General features: G+C 32.7%; 1 protein-coding gene and 2 long non-coding RNA genes across 4 annotated transcripts; 1 reads left to right on the top strand and 2 right to left on the bottom strand.

Moving 5' to 3' along the window:
• Positions 1–1,535: 1,535 nt before the first annotated feature.
• LOC117133685 lies at positions 1,536–3,818 on the bottom strand. Of its 2 annotated transcripts, XR_004457625.1 has the most exons (5): positions 3,698–3,818; positions 3,196–3,477; positions 2,960–3,117; positions 2,772–2,891; positions 1,536–2,670 (listed from the first exon to the last, which is right to left on the bottom strand). It is a non-coding gene; the product is annotated as an uncharacterized LOC117133685 (long non-coding RNA). The 2 variants fall into 2 exon arrangements; XR_004457624.1 differs by having other exon boundaries at positions 2,960–3,477.
• An 86-nt stretch (positions 3,819–3,904) lies between these two features.
• Positions 3,905–10,702, bottom strand: LOC117133686. Its single transcript, XR_004457626.1, has 3 exons — positions 4,726–10,702; positions 4,216–4,493; positions 3,905–4,021 (listed from the first exon to the last, which is right to left on the bottom strand). It is a non-coding gene; the product is annotated as an uncharacterized LOC117133686 (long non-coding RNA).
• A 1,272-nt stretch (positions 10,703–11,974) lies between these two features.
• Positions 11,975–15,563, top strand: LOC103849973 (polygalacturonase). Its single transcript, XM_009126671.2, has 4 exons — positions 11,975–13,393; positions 13,846–14,135; positions 14,756–14,984; positions 15,320–15,563. The coding sequence occupies exons 1-4, from the start codon at positions 12,932–12,934 to the stop codon at positions 15,536–15,538; spliced, it is 1,200 nt and encodes a 399-aa protein (XP_009124919.1). The 5' UTR covers positions 11,975–12,931; the 3' UTR covers positions 15,539–15,563.
• Positions 15,564–15,681: the final 118 nt, after the last annotated feature.

The following is a 15,681-nucleotide window of genomic DNA, read 5'->3' as shown; positions in this document are numbered from 1 at the left end:
GCATAGTTTGATTCATAATATAGTATCCAATGTGTATAGTTTTTTTTAAATAATTGTTTACCCTAGGGAGGTTTTTAAAGTGATTATTTTTAAATTTATTATTTTATTTTTATTTTTTTCATCATTAACCTTTGAGGAATTCTGTAAACCTAATTGATTAAAAATACAAAATATTCAATACAATAGTTTTTTTTGGATCCACCTTTACACTAAATTTGTGTTAAAACTTACATCTAGGGGTGTTCATTCCGGATATCGGTTCGGTTTCGGTTCGGTTTTTTTTGGTTTTCGGTATTTCGGTTAGTAAAATATAACTACCATTCTAAATCCATATTTACATCGGTTCGGTTCGGTTTATATACCGTCGGTTTTTGGTTTATTCGGTTTTATACCAAAAAACATAATTATTTTGTTTGAGATCATATTATATGAATTTTAGAGTCATATTGTCAACACAGTCATTTATTAAAAATATATTACATGTTCAAATAGATGAACAAAAAAGTAAAAATGCTTCTACCATCAAATAAAATAATCAATTCTATAACTAAAATCAAAGCTTGAAATTTTGAAAATAAAAATATGAAACAAAACAAAAACATAAAAGAAAAGTTTTTTCACTCTTCCATATTTAGTGTTCATTAAAGTCATGTTTTTTCAATTGAAATTTTTCCATTAATTATTGTCCATCAAATTTATAATCTTCATATTAATTAAGTGAAGACTAAAATAAATCAAAAAGATCAAAAAAAGACTTAGAAAATAAGATGTATGAATTGCGATGTATTGTTATTTAATTATAGTTCAAATGTTTTACAAATTAAGGTTTTTTATTACTATAAAATTATGGTAATAGTTATTAACACAAATTTAACTTATGTAACAAATAGATTTTCATGTATTGTTTTAAAATAGATACATATTTATATGTTTCTACTTTTAATCGGTTTTGTTCGGTTTATTCGGTTTAATCGGTTATATACCAAACCATATCCAAATCCTACGGTTTTTATAAAATTATATCCATTCGGTTTATATGGTATATACCAAAACCAAACCATATTGTCTATTTCGGTTCGGTTCGGTTCGGTACGGTTCGGTTTTACCATATTGAACAGCCCTACTTACATCTGATTACTTTGGAAACTGGTGTATTTTTTTGAATTTTTTTGGTGGCTTTTAAAACATGTGTTGAAACATCTTGGTTTTAATGTCCTCGGCAATTGCAGGGAAAAGAAACATTTCCTTCAAGTTGGTAAGTAAATCTGAAATATTTTTATTGTAATAACTAATATTTATGTCCGCTGATTAAAATAAGTATGCTAATATAATTTGAATAGACAACAATGGTGAATTTATAATCAAGTTCTCAAAAAGGTCTGTTGAATAGTTTGATATAAAGATAACTTTTATAATTTGATTGCTCATTAGACTTAGCATATTATTTATATTTTATTAGCTTGATATCATGGGGGAAATAGCGAAGCTGTAGAATAGCTTGATATTATAATAAGCATACAACTATGTATCTGTGTGTATACTGGCATACTTATAGGAAACCATTTAGCCAAATTAATAGTTACTAACATCTAACATTTATATGTTGGCCAAGCGTGGTTTGGCTATGCTTTCCAGAGTTTGGCTTCTCATAGTGTTCTATATTTTTCGTATATACTCACTGGAAACACAACCTATGTGCCAGGGAACTAAACAAATCAATAGGTAGACAAAAAACCAAAATTCTATCCTATGATAATCTGTCTTTTTGGAAAAAAATTCACAAAAAAAAATATAGTCTAATTTTTTTTAGACAAAGGGGACTTAATCTAGGTGTTTTGTTTTGTTTTCAAATATTTTCTAATCGAGGGAGATATAAAACTTTTAATCCACGTTCAATGAAAATCAAAACTTGTATTAAAAGTAAAATCAAGCTAATGAGTGACATAGACTTTTATGGAGATAATATATTGGCTCTGTTTTTTTATGTAAAGATTTACAATTATGGGAAAAAATATATTCAACTTAGTTGTGCAATTGATTCTTTTGATATGAGGCATAAATCAAGGCATTAGATATTATTTGGTAGCACTAATTTGGGTCCGGTAATTTTTTTAAAAAAAGTTAGTATCATGCTTTTAACGTGAAACTCATGCTGATTCAAAAAAAGTTAGTACCATGCTTTAAAAAACAAATTGTTTCCAAAATAGATTCAAAAGTATGAAATAAGCAGAATTAGGAGAAAGAGTCAAACAAAAGCCAAAAAAAACTGGAAAGCTAAAACAGATAAGTGTAGTAAAAGTTGCATTCTTTGCCACGATGAGAGGCATATTAGTTCCCATCTTTAGAACGTTTAGCGTTGCCTATCTCAACACCATCACCCATCCTTTTCAGCCCTACCTCTGCAGAATCTTGAGGGCTTTTGGATGGCTCAATAACGTCATACCCAGTCGCAAGTGTTCCATTACCAGAGCCACTAATTTGATCAGCAACTGGATCTTGTGTAGATAGTGGAGCAGATGGGGACAGGACCTTCGTCACGGTTATTACCCGCGTCCTGCCTGAAAAATTGTGCTCAGTCACCTTTACATTGAACTTGTGTGTTTGCCCTATGGTGTTGAGCAGAGCTTGCGGAACGGGCACCTCGAATCCATTTTCTTTATTTCCATTGGCCTGGCATGTTTTAAAATAGTTGTTAGCTGAGACCGTAAGTGTGTAAATAAACAACTCGATGGTAGTATATTATACTAATCTTTTAGGTAATGAGTTTGTACCTCAAAATAATTGCTAACCAACTCCGACGCATGCTTCCCTGTTAGCTCACGACCGGCATCGCCAAGGAGAACAAAAACAGCCTCATCACTCTTATCATAAACATAATCTTAGCTAGGTACCTGGCATTAAAATATTAGCAGTTAGTCACCGCTAAACTAAAATTGAATCAAGGGGTTAGAGTTCATACTGTGGTTCACCGGCAACATCGTTCTTGCCACATTTTGCGCACATAAGGGAGGTTGGCCCTTTGGTTGCCTTTGTTTTGAACCCACTGCATGCTATATAATACCAAGAAGAGTCGTGGACAACATCATCGATTGTCGCAGTGCACACAAAGAAAGCATCCTGAGACAATGTGTAAGCAATTAAGATAAGTAAAAATATGTTAAACAATGAATTAGAAACAAATATAATTTTTTATACCTTCACAGCTCCCTGCTTCATGTAGGAGAATATTTCTCCAATAGTCAATGTCTCAGTTTTTGTAACCACATCTGCATTGACCTGCTTGGCAATATATGGATTTATTTCCAACCTGCTCCAACGTTTGAAAACATTTCATAACTCAAACTGATTGTAAGTGGCAAGGGTTCTAACTATTATATACTAAATTTTTAAACATACCAGTCGATATACTCTTTAGTTGGTTGGACCTCGTAGTCAAAAAGACCCGTGAGGAGGTCATGGATGTGAGAGCAAGTGTGCCTGTAGTATTATGTTGTCATAGACAAAGGCAAATGAAACAGAAAATATACATATTAGTTCTTTGTTTATGCTTTTACTCTCTATGCGATATTTATAAAAATTAAACAACTACAAAGAACAAAGCTAAACGACTGCGATGACACAGAGGTAAAGTATATGGGCTATAGGGAGAATTTAAGATTGTAAGGTGCGATTCAGTCTGAGATAGTGAAAAGCGTACCTCCTAAACGTTTGGGGTAAACAGTAGTCACCAAAATCACGGAGGGAGTGTTGTCAGAAGACTTGAACTTCTTGCAGAAATCCACAGCAGCTTGGTCCCAAAGATAGAGCTTCATAACAGGTCCCCCGCAAATGATTAACATTTTCAGTTTTGGAAAATACCATAGTGTACTGTGTGATTTGGACAAAAAGGTAAACGTAAACACTTACGCATGCGACTGCACATGCACCAATATACGCCGAGTGGTTGCGAGCTCGGCATCGTCAATGAAGGGACGCATATTGAGGCTCTAGCCGTTAACCAGTTTCAAGTGTCCAATAACATCTGGTACAGGTTGAGAAGCAGAATGTTGTTGAGAAAGCTTATAATTAATAAGTTATGAATTTAAGATAACACCCTAATCTAAAATCAGATACTGTTTTTTTGTAGATAGTTAGCTACTAATTGTGAGATATTGTGTATAAAATAACAAACCAAGTATGTGGAAGCAACATATTACTAAATGATAGAAAACTTACCGTAAAGATCACTTTTCATATCACAGCCAGCTTCGAAGTCTTCATAGGAATGGAACCGGAAACGGTCCTCCTCGAAGTCCACGGGATGTTCTCAAGGGGCACCAACTCGGAAGTGTGGGAGAAGGAGATTGTCACGCTGTGAGCAGCAACCCGGAACACCTCTTTGTTTCTGGATCCGTAGAAGCTGGTGAGAGTGTAGAGACCAGACCGCCTTGTCTCATATGTGGCATGAATTTTTTGATTCTTCCTGGTGGGACAAAGCCTTGAATAACGGTCTCCTGCAAACAAATGAAGTTCGAGCGTAAGTGAAAAAAAAAAGAATAACATAATTAAAATTCAAAAGAAGCTCTCCAAAGCAGTTTCAAAGTTAATCTCTTCAACATCATAAGAAAAACATGATACTAAATATTTTTAACAGTAACAAAAGCAAGAGGTTAATCACTTCAACATCATACGAAGAACATGATACTAAATATCTTTGACAGCAACAAAAGCGAGAGGGTTAATAACCTGTTCGTCGATGAGAAGCATCTCAAGACCGATCAGAGTCTTTTGCAGTGGGTTTCGAGCCTCCCAGAAGTGAACCAGACGAAACCGTAAATTGGTTTCCTGAGGACCCAAGGATACTTCGTTGAAGAGCATTAGTTCGCGATTGTCATCGGAGGAAACATGCGTCTTGCCGTTCGCTTTAACCACGGTGGATTGAACGGGATTAGATCCGGTTTTCGACTCGCCGTTGCCGTCGGAGGAGGAGATGATCGATTTGCCGTTTGGCTTTGTCGACATAGTGTTTCGTTGAGGAGAGTGAGTTTTCGATTAGGGTTTCTAAAATGAAAAGGCATCTTTGTATAAATAGGGACGAAACAAAGAAAACGAAACGAAACTATCAATGGATGATTGAAACAAAGAAAACGAAACAAAATATTGACATGCTTAAAGTTTATTATAAAGGAGAAATTGATTGACGTAAAGCATAGATCTGAACTCATTCTTCAGGTTTTTCAATCGGAGAAAACGAAAGGGTAGAGAGGAAGATGCCAAGTTCGTTTGTTAATTTGGAAAAAAAAGTTCAGGCCCAAACGTGAATAGCAGAAGCAGGACGAAGCCCACATGTGTAAAAAACAGAATATGATTGGTTGATTATTTTGTAATACGTGGCATAGCTATATGATGAGGATATCTTCCTTTTAGTATAGTATAGATTCTCTACTAAATATTATTTTTCTAATTTTTCTTTTTCAGGAAAATTAATAGAAATATTAATTTATAGTTATTTAAAATCTATGATAAAATGATACATTTATGTAAAACATTACGGTGTCATTTTACATTAATTAATATAAAGAAATATTAGTTGAAAATTATGAATTATAATTTTTAAGAAAATTAATTGAATTTGTTGAATTGCTATGAATTTATAGTTATTTAAAATCTATAATAAATGATACATTTATGTAAAATAGTAGCGTGTCATCTATAATAAATTTTGCAGATTTTTAAGTTTTATAAATTTTAATTATTTATTAGTAGGTATAACTTGTGACTTATGAATTATTCATCTTAATATCTTATGAAAAAAGCAAGATGCTAATATTTATTGACGGAATTCGTGGTGTTTTGCTAATAGAAAATAATGTGCTGCTTTCTAAGAAACTTGGGATTTGTTTTTTTGACTGGAGGGAAGTGACTACTTAAAAATGGGAAATTTGGTCATCATTCTATGCACAAGACAGCATGCTATTGTTTCTTGACTGCTTAAAAATTCTTAAAAAACGATTCAAAGAACCTTAAAAAGATATTAATGGAAGAATCTATCTAATGATGAAAGAGTGATGCGGCTGAAAGAAGGGTATGAAAACGATTCAAGAACCTTAAAAAAGTTGCTCAAAATCTATTGGGTCTCTCTCTGATACTTGTTTTACTTTGCAGGTATATCAAAGAAGGAAGCACAGTGAGTGTCATTGGAGTGGTACAGAGAAACGAAAGCGTGTTGATGATAGTGCACGTTCCCTGCAAGTCTTGAAGGCATTGTGTTGAGATGTGAAGATTCATCCAATGTAGACGCAATTCCCGTCTAGTGCGGTTAGTAGCAAGTCTTTTTTCTTGTTCTTCTTCCACGGTTGGTTCACTTCGGCTTCATAAAATATTTTTCATGAAATCTGAATTGTGTTCTTTGTTGGTGGCTTTTCACTCGCTCTGCTGAGATGATTCCTTTGGTTTGTGGTCTTATGGTAGTTTTTTTTGCCTCTACAATACTCTGTTGTTTCATTAGTCAAAAAAAATCTCTGTTGTTTCTTCTGCATATATAACTAATTTAATATATACATTAGTGAAAGCAAAGACAGTAAAATACTGCAGAATATAGATTAATACACGTAGAAAAAAAGAGACTCTCAAATCTCCAAACAATAAGCCAAAACTCTAATATACTAAGAGCAGGACTTGGTTATACTTGTTTCTCCGTTGGTTGATTCAAGAGGTAGAAAAAGTGTACAATCATAGCAACATGCTGATCACAAGCACATACACACATATACAGATGTTGGCTCATAAGCTGTTTAAAGAACACTATTGAAAGAAGCATAAACTTAGGCGAAGCTCTGACATTCAAAAAGTTTATAATCTATAATCACAGTAGTACGATGAATGTTTCCTAAAGAAAAAGGTGAGAAGAAAACCCCTTCAATTCCAGAAACCATTTTGGTTCTAAGTAACCTGGTGAAGGGCAATAAATTTCTTCTCGCTGAGCAGTAGAAATGGCCTGGTACCTAATCCCTATTCTCAAATATTGGTTAAATTTTAAGATCAAGGGCCAAGAGGCAAACAAAATCTCAGTAGTTCGAATTAAAAAAAAACTGTCAGCATCATTATAGCATACCTTTTGTACTCTCTGATATGTTTGATCATTGATCATCATCCACCTGCTGATACATTCCAACTTTAAAACAATCAATTGAATAAAAGAGTAAAAACCAAAGCATACTTACAACGTTTACTGCCCAATTGTTCTGGATACAATTTACTTTAGCCCTGTTCGCTATCTCAGTTCCCGTAGTGTAAACATATTCTACGATAGTTGGGTTACTCAGGAACAGAACCGAGCTATATGTGCATATATCTTTTAAGCTCTGGAAAAACAGCAAAAGTGAAGACTAACGACATAGGATATATATTTTTCTTAAAATACTATACAAACAAAATTAATAGGAATCCACACCTTAATTTGTGATTAAATAAGAAAAATATGTAGAAAGAAAACCTTGTTAGAGAAAGACTTCGTGCGGGGAATTTTTTTAATCCCCTGATTCCTATGGTTGGTCTTTGGAACAATCTTGATTCTCGTTCTCTCAGATCTTCGTAGAATCACAGCACCAATAACCTACAGCATGTGCATGAATGCATCAAATCATTAAGAAAAGAAACATGGTGTTGATTTCAGATGAGAACATAGCATATTTATCCTAAAAACAACAGTTTTTGAAGTTTATTCAATAATATACGACGCTGCCGAAGGTGGGGATTCCGCTGGATAAGCAAAGAATGGATACATTTATAATCCTAACTACTTAATATCATATTCGAGAACGATCGTAAGAAAAAAAAGAACCTTTCTTCTATGATGGCCGAAAGACGAATCTAATGGATTTTACGGATATCCCTGCAACTTCCGGCGACCAGAGCATCCTAATCCTCCTTACTCAATCCCCCGCTAATCATCTGCTTATATAGAATGAGAGCCAACCGACGAAGAAGGCAGAGAAAAAAGTGGGAACGTCAACGGTGAAATTACTCCTCGAAACGGATTTGGAGAGAAGAGAAATTGAAGAGGTAAGAGATGGAAGTCGAAAAGTGAAGAACGAAATTAGGTTTCGTCGGCCATCAATTGCAGATTGGACTATATAGCCCACAGATCAGACAGGCCAAAAACAACAGAAGCCCAAACAAAAAACTATTAATGACGTGGAAGAATGCTGCTCCACCATTGGCTGATTTTATAGTCCGAGCTGGACAGCTTAAAAGGGCTTATTATTGCCCTTTTAGTATAGGTTAGATTCGTTTAGCCGATTCGTACCGACCGGTTTAATCTTGGTTCAATTTTGAATGTAATTTACTGTAATACAAGTAGTTTTGTATGACCCAACGAACACTGTTCAAAGGTACTTTTCTCTCTGTTTTGTCTCTACAAGAATCGAATACTGGTGTCGAGTCTCTGTCTGAATCCCTGTTTTCATATTTCAAACATTTTATAACCTTTTTTTTTATAACTCAAGAAGACACCTTTCTAAAATTTAATATTATGATTTGAAAGCCAAAGAAACTACCAAAATAGAACATTTCGTGAGTTGTTTTGTTGAGCATCAAACGAACAACACATCTTACTCTTTAAAACTGCAAAGCAGCAACATTTTAATCTTACTTCTTCCTAAAATGTTTTCATTAGAAGAAACAAACAGCATAGGTAGAGAAAGAGCTCTCTATTGTCTTCCTCTCTTCTTCATGATTCTCGGGGTATCTCCAACCCAAACCTATTTTTTCCTTTATAATTTTCACAAAAATAAAATAACTCTATTATAGGGTAAGTTTTATCCCAACGGTTTACTCTATTGTTGTGAGAATATAGAAAAAAATAGGTTTACATTGGAGATGATCTTAAACCTAAGTTGACATTCGTTTTATCTGGCAAGAGGTAAACAACTTTATTGAGTGCAATCCTCTCACCACGCATGTTGTTTATATTACCATTAAACTTTGGGGGCAAGCTGCTAAGAATCTCACGGATGACTTGTTGATCAGATACATGGCTTTTAGGCAAAAAAGTAATTTTAGACCTATAATTAGTTTAATTAAATATTATTATTAAATAAATATATAGAAAAACTTATCTAAATTTATTAATTTGTTTTTTTAAAAAAATTTAGACTATTATATTTTTAAAATATTATGTCAATATGAAATTGAAAGTGAAAAAAAATAAAAATTAGACCGTTGTTGTTGAGAAAAAAAAATATTAGGCCCCTTTATATCACTAAATTTGCTTGATTTTAGGTGGGTCCTGGGCGAGTATACTGCTGGCCCTCCCACATGAGCCGGCCCTGATCAGACATGTTAGACCCGTAGAACTTAAGCTGGTTCACAAGCTCCATCATCTTTTTAATATATTCCCCAAAGCTTTCTTCCTTCTCCAGCATCATTTCGTCAAATTTGGTCTTAAGGTAGGTCAGTTTCAAATCCTGAATCTCATTGGTCTCTCCGAATTCCGCTCTGAGAATCTCCCATGCTTGCTTGGACGATGTTGCTCTACCTATCTGAAGAAAGATCGGGTCTGTTACAGACATTTGCAGCATATGAAGAGCCGTCATATCCTTGATTCTCTGATCTTTTTGGCTCGTAACAGAATCCAATAATTTGGTGATTTGTGTTTTCTTCCGAAAATCCACTCTTTATAACATTCCATACGTCACGAGCCATCAAAAGATTCCTCTTCTTTATAATCCAAACCTCATGGTCGTCTCCATCAAACAACGTCATTTTCATCTGCATGTGCGCCTCCATAGCTGCAACAATACCCACTTTAAAAATCCACAGTATAAAAAAGGAACCGTCTCTATAGAACCTAAATTTTAGCTGAACCCAACTCCTAAATAACCAACCCTAGATCTTCAACCCGACAATATCTAAACACACTATCCTAACTAAAACCTATTTTTTTATGTGGATCATTTCTAGGGTTTGTGACCTTAATAAACACACTATCCTAACTAAAACCTATCTAACCAACCCTATCCCAACTCCTAAATAACCAACCATAGATTTTATGCATTTTATTTACACCGCCAGATCATTTCGTTAGAATTTCGCCAGTGATTCCCAACGATTTTTCTTTCATAAAAAATAGTTGGTAATTACAGACAAAATCCCGACGAATGCTCTATTTGCATTTTTTGGTATTTCCTCGGTGATTCCTCAGTAATTTATGATGAAATGCTCGTCGTCGGTAATTCCGTTCTTGTTTTGCTTTTTTAGTGTTTACACAAACATGGATTATCATGGATGATTCAACTATTAGGAACCAGAAATCAGAGGAGAAGATTGTCGTCATTAAACACTATTATTGACAACATATATATGTTGCAGCACTCAACATGTCAGCGTTTTGAAGTTGATTGTAAAGACTTGATCTGGATTATTCAAGATCCAAGAACATGTTTAAACTTTTCGACAAAGTTAAAGGAGCTAGCGATTTGGAAACAAGAATCTTAGGAGTTCTAATTTGGATACCATCCCCGAGCAGAAAACTCATTAGCACAGATTCATAGATATATGTACTTTGTTGGTTGTTTTAGTACGATTTGACTATCCGGTTCACGTTTAATTTGAGTAATATATTCATTGTTTCATGTTAAAAAAAGAAAAGAAACTTATATATGTGTATATATATATATATATATCCCTTATATATTAAAAGAGAAGCATTGTAATAAATGCATTCACACTATAATAGACACGTGGCAGCCTCACAATGATTTGATAATAAATATGTTAACGCGTTCACACTATATTCATAAATATGTTCACACTATGTACTTTGCGTTTTTTTAAATATAAAACTCACATAAATAGTTCCAATAAAACTCTGAATTTTTTGGTTCGAATAAAAATAGATAATGAATCAAAAGTCAAACTATATATATATATTATTTTATTATTTATGGATAAAGTTAAGCAAAATATTCATAAATTTTGATTCGATTCGTTATTCGTTTTGATTTGAACCAAAAAATCTGGATATCCGTAACTCTACGAAACAAATCAAATACTAAAATACAATATCCAAAAAAGAAGCAAATCACAAATACCATTTAGGAACATATATCTAATTCGATCTGTTATATGGATTTATATACACATATGTAAAGAATTATATATATATATATATATATGTTATATATATTATACTTTATATCAGTTTTACAATATTTTATGAATTAAATTTATTATATTAGGTACTAGAATTTAAAAAAGTTAAATAATGTTTTATTTTTGTAATAAAATGTTATTATTAAAATTTTCAATTATTTTAAAAATTTTATTTTATTTTATTTACGGATCAAATCAGATATTCTTTAAAATTTCAAAACATTTCGGATATCTGAGTCACCGAATCTAGGTGGCTAAAGATCGAATCGACACGAATGCTTCCAAATACTCAGATAATTGATCTGTGTCCACTCCTATTTACAGATACAATTTTATTTTCTGTATATGAAAAAATGACTAATGGCAAAGCCTTTTTTATTTTAAATTAATTTTATTTTTACTTTTCATTTATTATTTTGAACAAAAAAGTCATTTAATATTAATTAACAATATCTTTATATATTTGTCAACTATTTGTATATACTTTTTACATACATACATGTGAGCACATTGTAACTAAATTGTAACTAAGAATTCACCACAACTGAAATATCTAATTTTTTTGAAAGTTGAAATATTTTTTCTTAATGTTTCTTTCACTACCGACAAAATTGTAGTGAAATGATTTGTCTTAATAGTTTTTTTTTCTTAAACTATTATCTGTTTAAAAACTATAATATGAAACTATTGGTTCGACATGACGACTATCTAAAATTCATAATATGAAAACAAACATATAATATTAATTTTTGGTTTCTACCGGGAAAAACCAAAAAAATCAAATATTTTAACCGAATAAACGAAAATGAATATTAATTTAAAATAATAGTTATATTTTAGAAGATTAAAAACCAAAAAAAAAACTTAAAAGCGAACCAATATCCAGATTAAACAGATTTAATGTCTTTTTATTAAAAATAATGAAACTAATAATCACATCCCGCGCAAGGCGCGGGTTATTACCTAGTATATATATATACTTCGTACATTCAGTGTATCTATAAATGTACTTTATTGACTATATGTTTTTTTTTTGTCAAAGTTGAGAGAGATAGCTTATTGTCATCAAATGAATGAATTTAATCTAGCATAGGATGAAGGTGACAAAAGGCGATTGACATCTTCAAATCGAAGATTTATTAAGATTCAATGTAATTCTAAACAAAATGTAGTTTGATTCGGGAAAAAGAAAGCTGCGCCTGCTCAAGTCGTTTAAATTGCTACCTTTTGAAGAAATATCCATTTTAGTTTTAAACTGCTAAATAGTAGGCAACTTTCGTGTAAAATAATCATATTAGCTATGAACAATTCCGCATAAGTGTTGTCAATAGTCTATTAGAAACTTCCGAGATTCTACCGTTTTTCTTGTTAAAAAAATGTAAAAGGAGATTTGAATCCCACTATCATACCACTGTAATAACAAATTTTTATCATCTTTTAAGACTTTAAAGGGGAAAACACGAAAAACAAAGAGCAACGATGACACGCTATTATTATAACAAGGTAAAGACGGGCCTAGTTTGTAACTTAAGTAATCCATGCAGACGCGCTGTGTCTTTGTCACCCTATTTGATATGAGCTTTAAACGCAACACCCTTTATCCTTTTATCCGAATATAATTACAATATACTCTAATACAAACTATAAAATAAATAAAACCGTGTGTGTATATATACATATACCTTACTACACCTACTCATTGCCATCAAGTATTTAATTCCCTTTTCAACTTCAATTTACGTACCCAATAAGGAGTTTCTTTCATTTCCTCACATCAAACATTAACACAAAAAGCAAGATGGAGAAGTTCCAATATACGATTATGTACGCTTATTTACTTATGTCAACAACAATCTTCTTGTCTTTGCCAATACAATCTCACGCGACAATACTCTTCAATGTGCTGAGCTTCGGAGCTAAACCTAACGGTATTGTTGACTCAGCTACAGCTTTTGCCAAGGCATGGGATGCAGCGTGTAGCTCGACGGATGCTGCGGTTATATACGTACCCAAAGGACGATATCTTGTTAGCCCGGTTCGTTTCAGCGGTGAAAGTTGCAAGAGCCTTGATATTGTTTTCAGGATCGATGGGACTCTTGTTGGTTCGGGGGACTATAACTTTCTTGGGCGAGAAGAAACATGGTTCAGCTTTGAAAGAGTCACTGGAGTTTCTGTTATCGGTGGTTCTTTCGACGCTAAGGGACCTTCGTTGTGGGCTTGCAAGGCCTCCTCCAACAACAGCTGTCCTGCTGGTGCTACGGTATGATAAGTTAGCTAGTAAAAGGACTATCACTAATATGCTATCGTATTGGTCGGAACCAAAAACATTTACTAGACCATGTTTGGAATTCAAAACCAATTAAAAATAAGTGGAATAATTCATATTGTTTATATTTCATATTACGGATTCTAACATGGTCTTTTGAGATTTAGGAGATATAAAAACTACTACTAACCAGAAAGTGATTAAAGGTCAATTAGGCTACACAACAACTTTGAAAACTTAAGAATTTTTCTTCAAAATCAATTGAAAATTAATGTAATGGTGTTTTTCCTTTTTATTTTACATTAGGAATCGTTTCAGTAGTGATATGAGAATTTAACAATATCTTATAGAAAATAATTAAGCCCTTTTAACAAAACTATATATTAAACGATATCTAAAACCTTAGATCTCTTTCTAATTGTTTTTCTTTGAGTGTAATGATGCAGACAATAAGTTTTGTGGAGTCAAGTAGAGTCAAGGTGAAGGGATTATTGTCATTGAACAGCCAAATGTTCCACATCGTCATTAATCGATGCCGTAATGTTAAGATCAACGATATTCGGATCGTGGCGGATGGAAAAAGCCCGAACACAGATGGCATTCATGTCCAACTATCAACTGATGTTGAAATTCGTAACGCTTCCATCAAAACTGGTGACGACTGTATCTCCATTGGCCCCGGAACCAAGAACTTGTGGGTCGAACGAGTCACATGTGGCCCTGGTCATGGAATCAGGTGATTCAACGTTTTGTTTTCGCGTAATATTTTTATTTATTTCCAGTTCTATGTGAATATATATACACTCATCTAGAAAAAAAAAAGAGGAATACATTCATCCAATGATCGTGACATATATGTGTAATAAGTCGTGTATATGCACCTATTACCTATATTTTTTTTTTTGAAACACTCACCTATTACCTATATATATGTAAGAAAATAATTGAATGGCTTGACTATACTGGTAAGTTCAAACATCTAGTTTGATTAATCATATAGGAAAACACAAGAAAAATATTACTTTTAAAGTCATTAACTTTTGATTCATCTAAATAAAATTTAACCTTAGGTTATTCCTTTCAAAAATCGATTTCAAAAAGAATTAGGTGGGAAAAACCAATCAATTTTATATAAAATTATTGGTAATATTTTTTTTTTGGTCAACAATTATTGGTCATATAATCGTTGTTCTTTGGAGAATGTGTTTCATTATAAATTATTGTTTTATTTAAAATCATTTTTACAAATATGTTTGGCTAACAATATGAAGTATATACACGCTGTTTTTTTTTTTGCACGCATATGAATCGTGTGTCATATATAATTCTTTAAAATATGGTTTGTCTGAGATGCAGCATTGGGAGCTTGGGAAAAGATAGAGAAGAGGAAGGGGTACAAAATGTGACGGTGAAGAAAACAGTTTTTGTAGGAACAGACAATGGATTAAGAATTAAGTCATGGGCTAACCCATCATCCGGTTTTGTTCAGAGGGTTCGATTCTTAGAGTCTCATATGTTCAATGTCAAGTTTCCTCTCATCATTGACCAACACTATTGCCCTCATAACATAAACTGTCCTTCTCAGGTAACATAATCAAAAACATTTTTTTTTGTCAGTGCATCAAAAAGATTTTATTACAGTTAGAAATCATTACTTTATTTGGACTGGGGATTACCTATATATATACTGTATATAAAGTGTTTTATGAAATCATTAAAAATTTAAAACTAAGAGTATAAAAGTATTTTGAGTATTATCTACTAGTATTTACTTTTCATTACTATAGATAAATAAAGATGAAATGCTTAAGTCACTTTCACTCTGATCATAATTCATAATCAAATGCATATCAATTAAAGAAACAACATTGATGCAATACAGCTCTACAGATTTAATTACATTTTGAAATAATGATATAGGAATCAGGAGTGAGGATAAAGGATGTGATATATCAAGGCATAAGAGGAACATCGGCTACAAAAATTGCGGTAAAATTGGATTGCAGTGCTAAAGCTCCATGCACACGTATTAGAATGAAGGACATTAATCTGAGATATGCTAATGAAGCTGCACAATCTTCATGTGTCAATGTCCTTGGAGATGCACTTGGTTCGGTCAAACATCAAACCTGCTTCTGATTATCATTCTATGAAGATCATAAAAGCGACAAAAATTATAGCATATTTGTATATAAAATATCATATATTTTTTTTAAAAGGTTCATATTTGTTAAAAAAAAATTTATATTTGTAATTTTGTAGTATTGATTGTGTTCGGTTAA

The sequence above is a fragment of the Brassica rapa genome, chromosome A04 (assembly GCF_000309985.2).
Source record: "Brassica rapa cultivar Chiifu-401-42 chromosome A04, CAAS_Brap_v3.01, whole genome shotgun sequence".
NCBI lineage: Eukaryota > Viridiplantae > Streptophyta > Magnoliopsida > Brassicales > Brassicaceae > Brassica > Brassica rapa.
Note: the sequence above shows the minus strand (reverse complement) of the source record. Positions and strands in the feature narration are given on the sequence as shown.

Coding starts and splice junctions, on each gene's coding strand:
- LOC103849973 (XM_009126671.2), top strand. CDS start 12,932: ATGGAGAAGTTCCAATATACGATTATGTACGCTTATTTACTTATGTCA. Junction 13,394..13,845: donor GCTGTCCTGCTGGTGCTACG/GTATGATAAGTT, acceptor GTAATGATGCAG/ACAATAAGTTTTGTGGAGTC. Junction 14,985..15,319: donor ACATAAACTGTCCTTCTCAG/GTAACATAATCA, acceptor ATAATGATATAG/GAATCAGGAGTGAGGATAAA.